This window comes from Diabrotica virgifera, chromosome 7 (assembly GCF_917563875.1).
Source record: "Diabrotica virgifera virgifera chromosome 7, PGI_DIABVI_V3a".
In the NCBI taxonomy this organism is placed as follows: domain Eukaryota; kingdom Metazoa; phylum Arthropoda; class Insecta; order Coleoptera; family Chrysomelidae; genus Diabrotica; species Diabrotica virgifera.
The window spans coordinates 253,693,987-253,713,800 of NC_065449.1; the positions used below are offsets into that span (position 1 = coordinate 253,693,987).

The 19,814-nt window shown below is 31.2% G+C and overlaps 1 protein-coding gene and 1 long non-coding RNA gene across 3 annotated transcripts in view; both read right to left on the reverse strand.

Moving 5' to 3' along the window:
- Nucleotides 1-19,814, reverse strand: part of LOC114330321 (CD63 antigen-like) — a 62,767-nt gene that overhangs the window by 15,036 nt on the left and 27,917 nt on the right. For both annotated transcript variants that reach the window (XR_007699552.1, XM_028279647.2), the window contains exon 4: nt 8,202-8,363. Coding sequence is in view for 1 of the 2 variants with exons in the window: in XM_028279647.2 (XP_028135448.1) it covers nt 8,202-8,363 (162 nt within the window). In the remaining variant the exon portion in view is untranslated. The remainder of the gene's footprint in view (nt 1-8,201; nt 8,364-19,814) is intronic.
- Nucleotides 10,714-12,659, reverse strand: LOC114329692 (uncharacterized). Its single transcript, XR_007699553.1, has 3 exons — nt 11,906-12,659; nt 11,545-11,806; nt 10,714-11,198 (listed from the first exon to the last, which is right to left on the reverse strand). It is a non-coding gene; the product is annotated as an uncharacterized LOC114329692 (long non-coding RNA).

The following is a 19,814-nucleotide window of genomic DNA, read 5'->3' on the forward strand; positions in this document are numbered from 1 at the left end:
GGACGAATCAGGTAAAGAACAAACAGTGGAAATGAATTTGGCAACGAAGCAAGGACAAAGAAGAAAAGGGAGAAAAAGTCAGAAAAAGACAAAAGAAAATGAAACCTGTGGCTCCTCAAAAGAAGAGTTGAGCCCAGAAGAAGAAAAATTGAGAGTATCAAAAGCAAAAGAAAACTGGGATTCCTCAAAAGAAGAGATGAGCTCAGGAGAAGAAGAAATAAAGCTAACAAATGAAAGCGAAAAAGATATGATCGAAACAGTGGCATTTGAAGAGGAGGCATATGAAAACGAGGATGCAGAATACACGGTAAAAGTATGTGAAAAATCTGAAGAAAAAGACAGAAGATTGATATGGGAAAAAGGGAAAGACAACATAATAACCGACACTCTAACACAGGATGAGGACACTGAAAATAAGGAAACAATTACTCTACAGGTGGGACTAATTAGAGTAATACAAGAAGAAGGGGTATAAGACGTAGATTAAAGTAAGGAAATATACAGGGAGTTGGTTTTGCCTCGAGAAAATTTATTTAAAAATGCAGATAAATTTTATCGAATACAAGGCGGGGATTTGTTATATTTCTATTTGATATGAAAATTAAAATTTGATAATTATAGACAAAATTCAATTTAATATAAAATATTTTCAATTTTCTCAACCACGGGCATATAAATTTAGAACAACCTGTATACAACAAATTGTTATATTTAATTTTAAGAAGTGATTAAATAAGACTCAAGTGAAATCGTTAATAGGTCATTATCGTTGTTCGCGGAAGGATCGATCATTAGCCGATGCTAAATAAGACTAAGTGGAAATAGAGAATAGGTCATTAAAAATTTGTATATAGTAGAAAGTAATTTTAGAATGGGAATTAACTATTTTCTTTGAAATCCATTAAGCATATTTAGAAAGTTTAAAAATTGGTTTTGAGGAATACTGCGAATGAGAGTTGGTGGTGGAAGTTTGATTTGTGAATCTGGAAGGGATATTTAGAAAGTAGGGGAATGAATGACAAATAGAGATCAGAATGTTTTGAGCTGTCGAGAAGTGAAGTCGAGTAGTAGACGGTAGTGTACGGAGAGTGAGAAAGCCTGTGTAGTTCCGTGAGTGTGGAGTATCTATCGTAGAACGAGAGGTAGGCCAGGTTGAGAGTAAAAGAACCTCCTTGAGCCAAGAGTTCCCGGTAGCTGATTGCAGTTTCGAAAAAGGTAGAACACAGCATCACGACAGAAGCAGGAAACGAGAGCTATACGAGCTAGTTTCAGAGGAGAACATTACTGGAAGCCAGGACGAGGTTTGGATTGCAGCCAAGGATAGCAGGAAACGGGTCTTGTGTGAAGACATTCTCAGTGCACCAGAAAAAGGTCAGTCTCATTTGTTTGGACATGAATGTATGGGTTTTTTCGTAGTAAATACCACATTTAAAATTGAAGAAACATAATTAATAATATCAGAAAAGCTTCATCAAACTTAAATAGAATTGTTGCTAATAAATCATAATAGTTAAATGTTAATAAAAACTTTCAATTGGAAACCAAAGGAAATAAGATTCCCATGTGTAAATGTTATGTTTAAGAAAAATAAGATATAGCAAATATTAAGCAGTGATTGCCATTTAAATAAAATAAACAACATTTTGATTACAATTGTAACCCATATGTGTTATTATTTTACTCTTTTCTTTCCTATCCCGATTAGGAACCATTAAGAAATACTTAGAAGCCACGTATGTAAGTAATTAATTTTATAAAAAGCCCTGAGATTGAAAACATATTGATATGTGATCTGGTAAATTAATTAGATTATTATTAATGCATTGATTAAATTAAATGACATATAAAAATATTATCTCATATCAATAATCAAGATCACAACAATATATATATATATATATATATATATATATATATATATATATATATATATATATATATATATATATATATATATATATATATATATATAAAAACACATAATAAAATAATAACAAAAAAATAATAAATAAAAAAAAGAAAAAAAAATAGAAACAAACATAAAAAAAAAGAAAAAAAAAATAGAAACAAACATAACAAAAAAAGAAAAAAAAATAGAAACAAACATAAAAAAAGAAGTGTTTCGCACAAATTAAAATATATATTAAAAAAACAGTAAAATAATTAAAAAAAAAAAACAAAATAAAAAAAAAAAAAAGCTACACAATGTACCAATGTATCTATAAAAATAATATTGTAGAATGTACTTATGTTTATAAGAAATTTATGACTATGAATCTGCAATCAATCACAAACAAGTCTGGCTAATTGGCTCTGCCAAAGCCATTTTTCAAAAAAAAAAAAAAAAAAAAAAAGAATGTAACAATTGTTTGATTTGTTTGTATTAAGGCGTGAGAAGCCAAGGGATACAAAAGTGCATTTTTTGTAGTTTTGAGAAAATCAAGTTTGAAGCTTATAGTCTATTGATTATGTACTATAGAAAGGAACTACAACGTTAACGGGGTTTTATTATTTCATATGGTCAGTGAATCTCTATATATGAAAAAACCGCGGAGTGCTACCATTTAAAGGGGTGCGTTTTTGAGAAATGGGTGAATTAGTCCCTGGGCACAGGTTACATTAGGGTGAGTTCTATGCACTTTTGGTAGAAACACGTCTACATAAAAATTATTCCTGGTTAAATTTCCTATCTAAATATAATTTTTTAAAGTCAAAGATACGTTTCTTTTACAAAAGTATATTCAAAAGAAAAAGCACAAAGAAACCGAAAAGCAAGAAATTTTGTTTTTTGTCCCATAACTTTTGTCCACGAGGATATAGGTATAGACATTGCTTCACAGAAAAAAAACTTACATATTTTCTCTTTAAAATGATGCTTAGTAGAGGTCAATAGGATTTACAGTTTTCGAAATATGATTTTTTTAAATTCGCCACTCACAGCAATTTTGGGCAATTTTCCTTGTTATTTCGCAAATATTGTTCTGTAACTTTTTTCTACGTAACTTTAGGCATATGCAATGGTACATGTAAGAGGAATAGAAATCAATTATCTTTAAAATGTTCTACCGTATAATGTTGTACGACTTCTTTTAAAGAGGTTATCTTTTTTAAGACTTTATACTTTTAACGAGTTTTTATATTTTTTACGATTATTTTTTAAATTTCCCATTATAACTTTTTTTTACATCTAGGTATATATTATATAACAAAAAAGAAAGCTTATTCTGTTTACATTAAAATAGTGTATTTTAAAAAATTCTAAGATTACTTTTGAATAAGATATGCTTTTTCAAAATGTAACTTCTGTCTACTAAAATGTCTACTTGCAACGATTTTTGATTTTAGGATTATTTTTTAAATTCCTCATTATAACTTTTTTATGTGATTGTGTGTTATGATTGAATCTAATTTTTTTAGGTAATACTTTGGATCCACTTGACTCGGTCGGGCAAACTTCAAAATATGGATAATTCCAATATTTACTGTCAAAGCTCCTGCACCACAAACTTTGCTTGAAAAAATAGCCTGTAAATGTACCAAAGGATGTACAAAAAACTGCGGTTGTAGAAAGATAGGAATTAGTTGTTAAATATTCTGCAAAGGGGGCATGTGCATGGGTACTAATTGTGGGAACTCTAAGATAACTGAGGTGTCAGAGGAAGATATTGAAGCTAATGCTAACGAACAGATGGACTTTGATTTTGAAAATTTTTTAAATATCAACGTTTAAATAATTTTAACTAAAGTGATGTTTTCTAAGACTAATGTTTATGTAATTTTTGTAAAAGAAATAATTTTAAATAATACAGGTAAAAAAATATCAAAGAATCACTCGGTTTCCATTATGTATTTAAATATAGATGATACACCATTTTAAAGAACAGAAAGTAAGCCCTCTTTATTGAGCAATATATAGTATATTCATGTACAAGAAAAAAAAGTTAAAACGAGAAATTTCAAAAATAATCGTAAAAAATAATATTTTTTATATTAGGTATTATATAATATATAATATATAATATGTAATTTAATATTATATTATATATACTATATAAAAAATAATATTATATAATATATAATATATGATATAATATTATTGTATTTTTATATTATATTATAAAAAATCGTTAGAAGTATTAAACCTTGAAAAACCATAATCTCTTAAAAAAAAAGTCGTACAACGTTATACAGTAGACTATTTTAAAGGTAATTGATTTCTATTCCTGTTACTTGTACCATCGCATATACCTAAAGTTACGTAGAAAAAAGTTACAGAACAATATTTGCAAAATAAGAAGGAAAATTGCCCAAAATTGCTGTGCGTGGCGACCTTTGAAAAATCATATTTCGAAAACTATAAATCCTAATTTCCTCTACTAAACAACTGTTTAAAGAAGAAATATATAGGTTTTTTTTCTGTACAGCAGTGTCCATACCTATATCCTCGTGGACAAAAGTTATGGGACAAAAAACAAAATTTCTTTCTTTTGGGTTCCTTTGTGCTTTTTCTTTTGAATATATTTTTGTAAAAAAAAGTATCATTGACTTTAAAAAAAGATATTTAGATATTAGATTTAACCAGGAACAATTTTTATGTATATATGTTTGTACCAAAAGTGCATAGAACTTACCCTAATGTAACGTGTGCCCAGGGACTAATTCACCCATTTCTCAAAAACGCACCCCTTTAAATGGTAGCACTCCGCGGTTTTTTCATATATAGATGTCCATTGACTATATGAAATAATAAAACCCCGTTAACGTTGTAGTTCCTTTTAGCTATCTTATTTTGAATATAATCAATAGCCTATTAACACCTTTCCTAAATTCTACCGCTTGTTTTTCAAAATATTTAGTGATTGGCTGGTCTTTTTAACTTCAAAAACTTTTGTATAATAGTATAATTATTCAGATTTAAAAAAATTTGCATTTTATAAGACAGTTTAGAATAAGAAACATCACTTACAGCCACTGTCTTCCAATTAAATACTGGACTCTACTTGTATCTTTCTCGGGAATTGTATCCCGGGATAAAATTATGAAATAGGTAAGTAGGTAGTTTTACGTCGTTTAATGATTGATATTGTAATTTTTTTAAGTTGTCAGGAATTACCATTTAGCTGACAGGATGAATCGGAGGATTCGTTACATCAAGTTAATTATAGAGAACAAATAAAATTGTTTAACAAATTTTCTAATTTACTTTCTGACTAGAAGACATTTAGCGGCGTACCTAAAACAGCACAGAATGAAAGAATCAATTAGTAGTTACATTTTGATGCTTTTCGGTAGAAGTAGACGAAACTACTGATAGAGGTAACATGTCATTCACAAGTATTATATCAATTGTTCTTCGATACGCGTTACGTTTAATATTTATGAGAGGTTTTTAGGTTTTCAGACGCGAGTAGAAGCCATAAGACAGAATATATTCATTCGTTCGCCAGTATTGCAAGCGTAGGGTTGTATGTTTTGATTTGTTGTGAAAACTAGCTGTAAGTGTTTATATTTTTATTACTATCATCACATCGACCAACTTTCAACGACCTAGAAAAATATTTGTATATTTAACCTTGACATTATGGCATACAATAATTGTGAAATTTGCTTAGCTGAATCTTCCCAAAACGAAAAATGTAAGTTACGTTGCCATGGAGATTGTAAACGATATTTTTGCATCAAATGTTTTAGTCTCAACAAAACAACGGCAAAAACTCTACTGGACCCAAAAAATTGTCATTTAAGATTCTTCTGTACATTATGTGATTCGCCCAGCCTCAGATATTTAAATGAAAAAATAAACGATTTATCAAAAAATCAAATACATACCACAAGAGAATTTTGAAGCCTTAATTCAAGTTACAAAAAAAGTCACTGATAATTTGCCAATTTTCATCGAGACATATGATCTATTAACCAAAAATGACGGCAAATTAGACTATCTGACAAAAAAAATTGACGAGATCCATAACTTAAATAACCTGCTAAATCCCGAATATCTTTTAAAATCGATAAGGCAGATGGAATCTTCAATATATTGTCAGTTTTTTTCGGCTATTCCAATGACACAATTAAAGTCCAAGTGCAAGATTCAAATTCATCTGAGATAAAATTGGGATTAGACATGCTCTCCTCAAACATAAGTGAAATATCTAATCAAATGAGTAATCTTTCACACAAACTACCTGCTATACCAACGAAGAAAGAGGTAGTGAAGAGAAACATAGTATATGCCACCTCAAGTACCCAAACTGAAGACACTCATTTCGAAGCTAGTCCAGTCAAAAAATCAAAAATTGTAGAAGATAGATGTCACTTTGTCGTTATTAGCAACTTAACCCCAATTTACACCCCTATTCAAGTAGTTCACTACATTAAAGAGAAGCTAGATATTAAGGAATATATTCGATGTTACGCCCTACTTCAAGACGCCGACACAGCAACTGGTTCTTCATTCAAAATAGGCATAAAATTTAAAACGTCTATCGAATTATTATTTAATAAGGAGATTTGGCCACCTGGTGTCAACATTAAATGGTTCACAGAATCATCATACTCTGAACCAAAGACTTCATCTGAACAAAATATGAATTCGAAATACATCAGAAGCCCGGTTAGCTTGGAAAATCCAATTACCATTCCAAGCAACAATAAAAATGAAGTTGAAAACACGAATATATTTACAGACAAGGAAGCCATCACAGTTTGCAAATCCAAAGAGCCTTTCCGTTCCCATATTAATTTTATTAAGAAAGATACTCTGGAACCATCCATAAATTTGGATCCTTTAACACCACCAAGAGTTAGGCTAACTAATAACTCGAACAGTCGATATCTTCTTGCAAGATTAAGGGAACCGGATATCTTTAAGCAAAATAAACTTAATTTATAAACAGGTTTAGGTTCTAAATTTATAGGAAAAAAAAACCAAAAATCTCCTATGAAATTGAAGCCTTTTAATTTGATGGCATACCTGTCTGAGGAGACAAAACCTTGCCGATCCTGTCCCTAAAGCCACGAGCCGCCACTGGAAAATGCAGCAGCTGCATAATACTCTGGTTAAATCGGAGAGTGCAGGAAGAGTCTATACCAGTTTCGGAGGTTTTTTCCTCCTCGTCAGTAGTCCCATGTCCTCTTTTCTCCGATTTACCCAGGTATCATACTTTAAGCCTTTCCGAATTGCAAAGAACGAAATGCCGCGGATCGTTCTTTGTAATTCGGAAAGGCTCAAAGTATAGTACCTGGAGACATCGGGGAAAAGAGGATATGGGACTACTGATGAGGAGGAAAAAACCTCCGAAACCGGTATAGACTCTTCCTGCACTCTCCGATTTAAGCAGAGTATTATGCAGCTGCTGCATTTTCGTGTTGTAAAGACATTGAAAATGTTTATACATTTTAATTCATTTACTCTTTTGTTGAGTACTAAGAAATCTATCTTGTTGGAACTCTTACCACGCTGAACAGATGAGTTGTGAATTATTTAAAATTCTCACATCTTAATTTCCTCGGCATCCTGTATGATTTATAATTTTTGACAATCTCAGGAGGTTGTGACCAAAGAAAGTATTCCACCTGTTGTCAATCTGGTGGTATGGGAACGATATTTATTGTCGTTTTCTGTGCTATTTCGATTGATAACTTATTTTGTTTTTCGGTAGATGGCTCTAATTCATCCGCGGCATTTCGTTCTTTGCAATTCGGAAAGGCCCAAAGTATGATACAACCTCCGAAACCGGTATAGACTCTTCCTGCACTCTCCGATTTAACCAGAGTATTATGCAGCTGCTGCATTTTCGTGTTGCAAAGAAATTGAAAATGTTTATACATTTTTAAAAATGTCTATAGGTCTCAGGTCGACACAGCCCAAATAAAATGAATACCTTAGGTAAAACCAGGGGTAATAATAATAGTACTTTCCTGGTATACCGTAGGCCCTAGATATAGCAGACTACCCTGCTATAATACCAAAGCTGCGTCAGCGGTATAAAACGGGAGACAATCTACGTTAAATGAAAAGCTTTAGATGCATTCTACGCATTGAGATGGCCAGTTCTATGTAATTCTCTGTAAATAGAATTTAAGAAGCAATTGTACAAGTAAATAAATAAAAGCCGTCGAAGATGGCAAATGAATAATTATGGACTCATAAAAAAGTTGGTTGTGTATTTCAGCTTCAACAAATCAAATTCGGATCTTACCTGTATATTAACTGTTGCTCCCCTACAATCTGTTGGAGTGATTCCAGTTCGACAGCAAGATTCCGGGACGTTGTATGTACTGCCATCGTTGGAGGAAATGCCCATGTTGAATTGCTTTCCACGTGTCCAGTCAGTTGGTCGTTCGGCTCCACAGCAGTGCAGCTAAAAATATTTATGTTATTACAAAGATACACGGGTTTCATGATTTATAGACAATTTATACGAGATATGCAATTATTTTTTACAGAACTCATCTATCGACGCATAAGCAATGGCTTTAACAACTCGCACTCGCCATCCTTGTCAAAGTGACATTGGACGCTAGCTCTCTTTCACTTAGGGCCGGTTTCACCATCGACAAATAGCGGTCTATTCAATGAATAAAGTTATTCGACCAATAAAACTGACATATCTCCGTTTCACCAACTTCAAATAAGACTTATTCTATGAATAAACTCCAAATAAGTTATTAGTCCAATATCGGGCAGATAAATATTTATTCTTAGAATAAGTTGACAGCTAACCTCACTTTAAATATCAATAATAAAGAAAATTCATTAGTTTAATTTGAATTTATCTACAATGTTTTATAACAGGTAAACGTAATTATATCAAATGATTTTGAGTGCTGCTGACAACATGCCTGTCACTTGTATAGGAACTAATAGTGCAAATCCAACTGATCAGAATAACGTTAATTTTAATTTGTTTTTTGTCGTGATTTTGAGCTTAACATAGTATATAAAGACATTCATATATTAATTATTTTATAAACTTTACGTTTTTGGTGATTTTGAGTGCTGACACATGCCTGTGACTTTTATAGTAGTGAACTGTGAAAGTCCAACTGATCAGAATAATGTTAATTTTAATTTGTTTTTTGTCGTGATTTTGAGCTTAATATAGTATTTAAAGACATTCATTAGATTAATTATTTTATAAACTTTTCGTTTTTGGTGATTTTAAGTGCTGAAAACATGCCTGTAACTTGTATAGTAGTGAACTGTGGAAGTCGAGCTGATCGGATAATGTTAATTTTTTCCGTGTTCCCTCTATAGGGCTTTTCATTCACAGTCATTTGTTTTGAGCTTCTGTCATATGTCATATAATCCTTGTATAGTAATATTATACACGGATTATACAACATCTAACAGGAGCTCGAAACAAATGACAATCGATGAAAAGCCCTATTAGAAACTCATTTATGTTTCCTCGCCTGACTAAATTATCAAAAAACAGGACGCACTCATGCTAGGAATTATGATTTTTATTAATATTATTACAATAATTATTTATATGTGACACTAACGTAACTAGTGACATTAATTTTAGGCCAATGTGACAAACTTTATTAATACTAAATTTTAACATGTATCCCGTATTTTGTTAAAATAATATTATTTTGTTTTTCATTCTATTTAAAATAAATGCAGTTTTGACAGGGAATTTGTTTTGTTATTTATTTATTCCATATAGACCTGGATCCCTCCTACCAAAAAAAAGTTGATTAATAGCAAGCTGAAAATTTATTAATAGCTTAACGGTGTCTAGTCCCACAAACTTTGATGCATGGGAACACTGGAAGTTTTAACTGTGGAACAGGTTAAAAATTTGAAAGGTCAAACTACGAAAATGTTTATGTAATTTGTCAGATAAAACTTCCAATTGATTTGCTACCAATTCATTAAATTCTCATGCAAAAACCAGACTGGTGAGAAACCTGCACCAACTGGGCATTTTAATGAGTAGAACACGAAGACCATGTCAAACTACAGGAATCATGTTGGTGAGTAACAGCAGTCTGATTTTTGCACGAGAATTTAATGACAGGGTAACAGATCAATTGGATGTTCTGTCTGACAAAATATATGGGATGTTTTCGTAATCTGATGTTCCAAATCTGAGTTTCCAAACTGTTTCACAATTAAAACTACCCCTGTTCCAGTGTCACAATACATCAAAGTTTGTCCAACTGGACACCGTTAAGCTATTAACGAATTTTCAGCTTGCTATTTAATCAATTTTTTTGGTACACGGGATCCAGACCTAAAGCCGGGCTCAAACGACTCGTGTACTTGGCGAATAATCGTTACTTGCGTTACTTACTATGTCTTTTGGGAGGGTTACTAGAACAATTCTTTGACAATTAATAGTAGTATTAACATTATTATTATTAGTGTTTGACCAATAGTACAATAATTGTACTAGTAACCCACTCACACAGTATTGCCAGTATACGCAAGTGACGATTATTCGCCAAGTACACGAGTCGTTTGAGTCCGGCTTAATAGGTTTGTTCGTAGTACGACACAAACGATTAGCAACTGCTGCCAACCATCAGATGCATGAGAAGTTAACAGTTAGCGTTGTGCAGTTAATAGTTAGCATTCATAGACTACGAATGCACATGTGTCTGATGGTTGGCAAGAGTTGCTGATCGTTCTACAAACAAACCTATCAGTAAGCACAATTTGTGATATCCATGGGTAGTTACTAACAGAAAGAGGCAGGATTCGATTTTTAAAACATTTATTTTAGAGTCTAAACATAGTCATACCTTAAACGATAAGTGTATATTATCATTACAAGTTGATACTAATTACAAAAATAAATACACATTTAAAAGACCAATACATAATTACTCATGATGAAGAAGTACATTATAATTAAAAATGAATAACCATTTTCATATCGCTGCAACACAATGCCAAAGCCATCTCATATTTCAGTTCGTTTAGTGAGCGCAACAAGCACTCTGACCGAACAGTTTCAAAACTCATTAGTTTTTCATCAGAGAATGCATATGTTGCTATCTCCAAACCATGTAGCTGTAACATATGTACATGCATTGGGTTCTTCTTCGTCTGTCTTGCCCTGGGCATACTTTACTATTACCGGCCATATGCATACAATGTGCATTTGCTATGTCATCAGAACTGGCTATCACCCCACCCAAGCATTTAGTCGTTTAGCATTAGCTTTTTGGAAATGCTTCACCTAAAAAAAATATTTTATTTTTTTGGAAATTTTTCAACTACAAAAATTTATTTTTATTAGAGTATTTGCATTCTTTACAATGATTGAGAATATTTTACTTAAAATCAGACATTCATACAATATAATTTTAGAACAATCATGACAGTAATTCAAATAGATGGCAGTAATAAATCATTTTCAGAGAATTATGGAGTTCACAGTTTACAGATTAGGAGGACGATATGTCTGGTCTCATACAGATATATAAACGTAAATAAATCTAATATTTAGAACCAATTTATCCAAAAGACACTAATACTGTTATCCATATATTTCTTAATGGTGAATAAATAAAATAAAGGCATACCTTTCCTACAATAATATGGAAATCAGGAAATCATTAACAATTTTTACTCCATTCAAAACAAATCCAGCTGTAAAATATTTATGTGCCTGAAGGCTTTTGTATGCTTTCATCTGCTGCTTAGAGTAGCAACTGTGAGACTCCACCAAATATGTATAAATATCTATAATAGTAACTTGATGGACTGCACTTAACTGTAAAATCCAATTCTGACTGAATTGCGTATGGATCTAAATCCCCAATTATTTTCAGCTTCAATAAATATCTAAAACAATAAAAGAAATAATGTTATTGCTTGCAAAATTCATCATTATTGATAAATAACGGGGCAAAATGAACAGGAAATAAAAATTATTTCGCCTACCTTTCTCGCAACATCTGAAGTTTCCAATAATAATTGCCTTAAATAATCATTTTGCATTGTGGTTAAGTTTATAAAGTGCACAAAAACAGGAAACGAAATCCAAATGAATCCAAAATAGACAAAATACGATGATTATAAACCAATGAACTGTCAATACGGATGGAATGGCCCTGTCCCATTCAAATAGTGAAGCGAGATTGCCACCAACATACAAGAGAGAGGTTCTAGAGAGAGACAGACAAGGTGCTGGAGAATTTGACAGGCCGTGTAATTTGAGTTGCCTATATAAATGGACCCGATTGAATCAGTATTGACAGTTCGTTGAATGGACCTCATATTTTAACTTTCAGGGCTGATTGGCAGTACATATTTCAAAATTTAAATACTTTTTTGTATTTACAGAGTAAATAGAGTACACAGTACCATACTTGGTGTTTAAATCAGTTTAAATACTTTTCAGAATTGTTATTTGTATTTATCAAAACAAATACCTACTTTCCTAAAGTATTTGGGAGTTAAATAATTTTAAAACTATTTAAATACTAAATTAGTGACTGTTTTATATAAAGTGAAGAAGTCCTTGATTATGTTTTTATGTTACTTTTATATGTAGAATTTCACTTTTATATTTCCCCGATTTAAGTTGATATAGGCAACTCAAATTACACGGCCTGTCAAAGTTTCCAGCACCTTGTCTGTCTCTCTCTAGGACCTCTCTCTTGTATCGTGGCTGCATTAATTGTTTTCGTGCCTATTCCATCCGTATTGACAGTTCATTGTTATAAACAATGAAAAATCATTGAAAAATAGATACCTACAAACATAACCTCTTTGTTAGTTTATGTGCCAACCAGAGGTCACGTGGGATTACAGTCGAAAATAATGCAATCTGCTTGGCAAAACACCGAAGAGGTGGAGGCCAACAAACTAATATGAGGAAGAAGAACTGCCATTCGCTTGTGTCAACGAGTACAGTCTGTGGAAAATCATTATACTTTGAACTTATTTGACGAATAACTAACTGTGGATTACAAATAGTTATTGAAACGAAATAAAATTTAATCGACTAATAAATCTTATTCGACGAATAACTATTCACTGATTTATTTTTTGTTGGTGAAACCGACCCTTAATGTCTGATATACTACATTCGCTCTCGCGAGATTTTTTTTGACACTGACGTTAGTAATTTCTTTTTTGAAAAATTCAGTTGTCAGAAGTGACTGGAAATTACTACAAAACCAACGCACCTACTCATATCCAATATTATTAATAGTAAACAGACATAAAAATAACATAAACCTTACGCCAATCAATATTTATTTATTTAAACCATTATAGTGTATTGATAGCAAATGAGAAAATTATTTATTGTACAAAATAAAAATATTTTGTAGAAATAAACTTAACAAAATTTTATGAGATTAGTAGACACTCCCACTATTTCTAATAATTCTTCTTTTTTTAATGAAAGATTAAGTTGATTCGAGTTGATTTTAGCAGTTAATAGTGTGAGGTAGGAATTTTTGTGTTGTACGTTTCCTATTCCGAATGTCTCAAAAAAAATCTCGCGAGAGCGAATGCAGTATATCTCACGATTTTAACAGCTGGCAAACCTAATTTGCGGGCATTTGTTCACAGGCATCCTTATATCATAGTATTAGAAAAATAATTATACTTTTATAAAAAGAACTTTTTTATAATAAAACCTTTTATTATTTACAGGAAAGAATATAAAATTATTTAACGATAAACGATTTAACGATAAAATGCTTAAAATTCCAAAAATTATACTCTAATAAAAATAGTTATTTTATGAAACAGTTCGTTAAGTATGCTTTTTGCGAACGCACGCGATATTTAGAGTACGAGCGACAACGGAGTGAGTGCTATAAATCGCGTAAGTTCGCAAAAAGTACTTCACGTACAGTTTCATACAATATTTTATCTACGATAAACAAATATAAAAACTGTAACTCTGCGTCACTGGAATTCATTTCTATTCTACAATTTTTAGAACTTTGACATTTAAAAATTCTAACTACTTTCAAACCACAAAACTGTCAAAACTTTTGTTGTAATGCATTGGTCATACTGTCATTACCATGACAACGCGAAAGGATTGCGACCATGACAACGCGAAAGTTAAAAACAGTGCGAAAAAGTAAATCCCATTTAAAATACATTGTTACTTCACGCACACTTTAAATCCTTCACGCACTGCTATCTATAATGACAATTTTCACAAACTAAAAACTTATACATAATATGACATAGAGTAGAAAAAGTACTTTTTATAATATCACGGTTTTGTTATTGTACATGTACATATTTATGTAGGGCACAACATATTAGAAAAGAATAATTAACATATAAAATATAAATTTTTAGTAGATGTATTAACTGTTATTTATAATTATGATTCCAAAAATTACACTAGTATAAAATAGTATTTTTTAAAATACCAAATACCACTGTTGTTTAAAACGGTATATATAATTTTAAGTATATAAAGTTTTAATTATTTATTAAAACAAGTAAAAAAATATACGCAACAGCCGGGTTCCAACTGGGGACCTCTCGATCTGCAGTCTAATGCCACTTAGGCGCCATCAATTTGTAGATATCGATTTATTAATGTACTTTAAAATATCATTGCAGTAGTCACATTTTTAAAATAGTTTGAAATTAAAAAAAAAATGATTTATCCATACAGCGTGATTGGTCAGTAAAGCTTTGTAGATCCATTATAAGTAATAGATAGTAATAAAAGTTAATAACAAAAATTGTAGCCAACTTTGATTACATATTGATAATCAATAATCGTAAATTGTAAGTTTTAGATAATTATTCAGTCATGGCTTACTTAAAATTTGGAAAGATTTAGACCCGTAATTATTAATAATTTTGCTCTGAAAAATGAAAATATCTCGAAAACTAATAAATGTACACATAGGGAATGTTATACAAAAATTATAGTATGGTAATGGTACTTTTCGATAATGATATAAAATACAGTGTATTCTATTTAAAATTACTGAGAAAATAATTTACTTGCGTTTTGTCTCACCCCGTATTCAATATAAACAAAATTAGCAAAACAAACATTTACGAAAATTTTGACAATAAATAAAAAAATATGACGTCAATAAACCATTAACCTTGTGCTTGCTTTTATTTATACAGGTAGTTAAACTTGTTACGATTTTCATATAAAATTGGTTATAACTTTATAAATACCTCGTATAACATACCAAACCTTTATATTTTTGTAATCGAAAAGTTATGAGGATTTCGAATATAAAATAAAATACAGGGTGTTCTATTTTAAAAAAAAACATAAGTTTGGTCTGTCACTGTGTTATCGAACACCCTGTAACATTCTAGCTAATTTTGTAATGTGAAGCTCAAAGTTCGCTACAATTTTTGTTATTAAGTATTATCGCTATCTATTACTATAACGGATCTACGGAGCTTCACCCCACTAATAATTAATCACCCTGTATAATAGCAGTTAAATATTGCATTGTTAGCTAGTTCTAAGCTATCCTGAAAATTTCAGGTGTCTAGGTAGCCTAGAACTATTTTTAAAATGGATTACAAAATTTGCGGAGTCAGTGACACCAACCAAGCCAACTATATAAAAAGATTTTAAAATTAGCTTTAATTTGAGATAATTTTAATTATACCTATATCAGGTCACTTTTGGATTGGCAACATATTATCAATATATTGTCAATATATTCTCCTATTCTTACATTTATATAAAAATGTGATTTTGATTAACTACGATAATATGAACGTAGTAATTTTGCAGTGGTATCTTAGACTAAACTAAAAAGTGGATACAATACTTCAAGATAAAGAAGAAGACACTGGTCCATCCATTGGTACGGTAAGCTGAAAAAACTGAAATGATACCTACTCAATTTTTCTACTATTGCGGGAGCAAAACTATAAAGGCGCCATCTACCTTAGAAAGCCGAAGGTTGAATAAAACTTTTTTGCCGATTGATATGTTCAAAATATCGAAGAGTTTTGAGGAAATAGACCAAATTTCATGTAGTAATATCGTTGCGCAGTCTTATAAACGACAAAAACTTTTCCATGTAAATAAAAAAGGACGAGTTGTTTATAATATATTTAATCAACTAGCAATGCAAAAATAATTAGTAGGATTCTCTATAATCATTCTTAATATTTCATTAATGATATTAGTGACATTACTGACATTAATTCGATAAGGATTTTTGTATAAGAAATTATCTGCTTTGTCCATTGACTAATTCATGGAATTATATTTAGATTTATTGAAATCAATTTATTATGTTTCAAGTATTTGTCCTCGCAAATGTTTAGTATTGGTAATTTGTAAATTGTTAAATTGTCTTACAATGTATAACGTTATTAAAAATGGACTAGTAATTAATCGTCCATTCCACCAGGCTCCATTCCATATTCAATTTCCAATGGGTTATAAAGAATAGGATATTACCTCCGAATTCTATCCTACTGCATGGATTTTAATGAAATTTTGTGAATAGCCTCTACTTATCTCCTAATTTAAAGTCTACCCTATGCCGATGTGTACTTTTATCTTGGGGGTGGTTTCCACCCCTTCTCAGGGGTGGAAAATTTCTTGGTTAAAATAACCACGAAAGTGGCTAGACAACCTAATTCTAAACAAAATCTGTTCTATATATTTTTTTTGAAAACTCAATACTTTTTGGGTTATTCGTGGTTGAAAATTGGCCATTTTCATTGAAACATAATACCTTTTCGAAAGGTTTTTTGCGAATACCTGAAAAACTATGCATCTAACTCAAAAAACTATATTCAACATTTTTGTAAGTTATAAAAAACAAAGAGACACTTGCCCTCCATAACTCTTCGAGTTATAATACAAAAAGAGATATGGTAGGTGAAAATAGTTTGTTTTTTTGGTACATTCTCAAATTGGTGTATTAAACTTGAAATAACAGAGAAACGGTCGATTTTAGGTGTGTAATGCTACCAATACCTGAAAAGACCTTTAAAATGAGCTATATTAAAGGTCCATTACATTAAAACTAAGCGAGATATGCTGCAAACAAAATTGATAACTAATGTGTTTTAAGAAAAAATGAGAAGTAATTTTAACCCCCATCCACCAAAATGTAAATGCATCGTTTTCCTTCTACAATACCTTTTACTATAGTGTTATTTCTATGTTCAGAAAGTTGGGCGGGCTTAAAATGAATGGTTTTTGAAAAAAAAAGATTAAATTATATTTTTATTAAAAGAGCATTTTTAAATTTTCTGAAAAATCTTCCTTTTTCTCCATGTAACTCGAAAATGATAAGAGATATGTACAGTAATGAAAAAGAAAAGGAAATTTTTATCTGAAAAAAACCTACATTTTTGTGTGGTATCTTTTTTCGTATCTCTTATCATTTTCGAGTTACATGGAGAAAAAGGAAGATTTTTAAGAAAATTTCAAAATGCACTCTATAATTTGATCTTATTTTTTTCAAAAACCATTCATTTTAAACCAGTCCAACTTTTTGAACATATAAATAACACTATAATAAAAAGTATTGTAGAAGGAAAACGATGTATTTAAATTCTGATGGATGAGGGGTAAATATACTTCTCATTTCTTCTTAAAATACATTAGTCATCAACTTTTTTGCAGAATATCTCGCTTACTTTGAATGTAATCGACATTTAGTATTGCTCATTTTAAAGGTCTTTTCAAGCACTATAAAAGCTGTAAGTATCATTATACACCTAAAATCGACCGTTTCTCTGTCATTTTAAGTTGAATACACCGATTTGAGCATACAGCAAAAAAACAAACTCTTCTTACCTACCATATCCCTCTATATTTTAACTCTAGAAGATTTATGAAGGAACGAATCTTTGTTTTTTTATAACCTACAGAAATATTTTATATAGGTAGTTTTTTTATTAGATACATAGTTTTTAAAGTATTCACAAAAATCCGTCCGAAAAGGTGTCATTTTTCAATGAAAATCACCAATTTTCAACCACGAATAACTCAAAAAGTATTGAGTTGTCAAAAAATATTTATAGAACAGTTTTTGCTTAAAATTAGGTTCTCTAGCCTCTTCCGTGGCTATTTTAACCAAAACATTTTTCACTCCCGAGAAGGGGTGGGAACCACCCCCAAGATAAAAGCGCACATCGGCATAGGGTAGATTTTGTTTCATGAGCTATTCCCTATTTATTGTGAAAATATCAAGTAAATCGATGTAGTAGGATGGAATTCTAAGCCAAATACCCTCATTGACTGCCCTAAAGGGTCTCATATTATGTACAACACACAACTAACATAACTATTCTCCAGAGGCTAAGAAAAGACAAAGAAATTATTAACAAGGTAAAGAATAGAAAGTTGGCTTACTTTGGCCACATTATGCGTAATACCGACCTCTACAGTTGATTCTACAAGGTAAGAATGAGGGCAAAAGAGGCCCTGGACGTAGACGAATATCCTAGCAGCTGGTTAATCTTAGTAAGTGAACTGGTCTAATGTCAAATGACCTATTTGGACTTTGATTTGCTGTGAATAGAATCTTCTTTTTCTTTAAGTGCCATCTCCGCGCATATCGCAATCATCATAGCTATTCGGATTTTAGAGACGATTGCTCTGAAAAGTTCATTAGTACATTTGGATGTTGAGAGGTGACTCATATAATAATATTTGAGTTATCCTCCCACTCAAAAAGGTCCGGAAGATTGTTCAAAGTGTCAAAAAATGAAGGAAAAAGTCGATTTTTTTCTTCGTTTTAAGTATTCATTTCCGAGAAAAATTGCACTGACAGAAAAGTTGCATAATTAAATATCCTACAACATAGGATTAGCTAAAGATTTTTAAAAGTTGTCACCCTCGTTGCAAAATAGCAATAATTACGAAAAAACCATGAAAAAACAAGTATTCGCATTTTACGTTTTTCAACCATTTATGCTAAACTTGGACCTTCATATTTCATCCAGAAAAACTGATATAGTTTTTTTTAGCCAAAACTTTCTTTGTTCATATATTTTAACTTAGAGTGAAACGAGTAAGCGATGGACTACCCCAGCTAATTGAAACAATATTCGAAAATATTACCCCAATCATCCAAGATAGCCATCGCTACACCCTTAGCTTAGCTCAGTCACTCAGGTGTGTGTTCGTCTTGTCCTAACCTTAGATATGAACTCTGAAAATTTAGAATGGTAGCAAACAAAACAATATATTTTAACCAATCATGTTTATTGTTCATAAAGATATAATAAATAAAATGACTTAGTAAATTGCATTAACAAATGTATTTAAATTCTTGCCAAAAACTAACAATTCTGGATTATACTTATGGCTTTTGGTAGCTGATGGTATCTTCTTGATGTTGAATGGTACTGCTGCTGGTTCTGCAACTGGCTCTGGAGACGTGGATGTTCTAGGCCACCAGGCCTACAGGTGTTGGTTGGTTGCAGTCAAGATGGAATGTGGTTGCAGTCTAGATGACATGTCCCTCGTTGTTATATCGCCGGCGATTGAGGATTCCTGAAGCTCCCGGAGGGAGGACGTTGATTTTTATCCCAAAAACCCAAGAGGAAGATTTGTTGAAATAGAAAATGATTTATTTTTGAGGCTGCTCTGCCTTTTAAAACATTACCACCACTATTTTGGAGAATAAAATATGGGGGTTGTCACTGTCATAAAAATGACATGACAATGAACCTTGGACGAAATTTGAAATCACGAACATGGAACACAAGAGATGATACAATGTAAATAGGGTTGCCTATTATAGAACGGGCGCCAACCGATTTTTATTAAAGGGGAAAATGGGTAAACCAAATAGAAGAATTTTATTAAAGGAAATAAGGAAAAATAATTATTTAAAAATAAAATATCAAA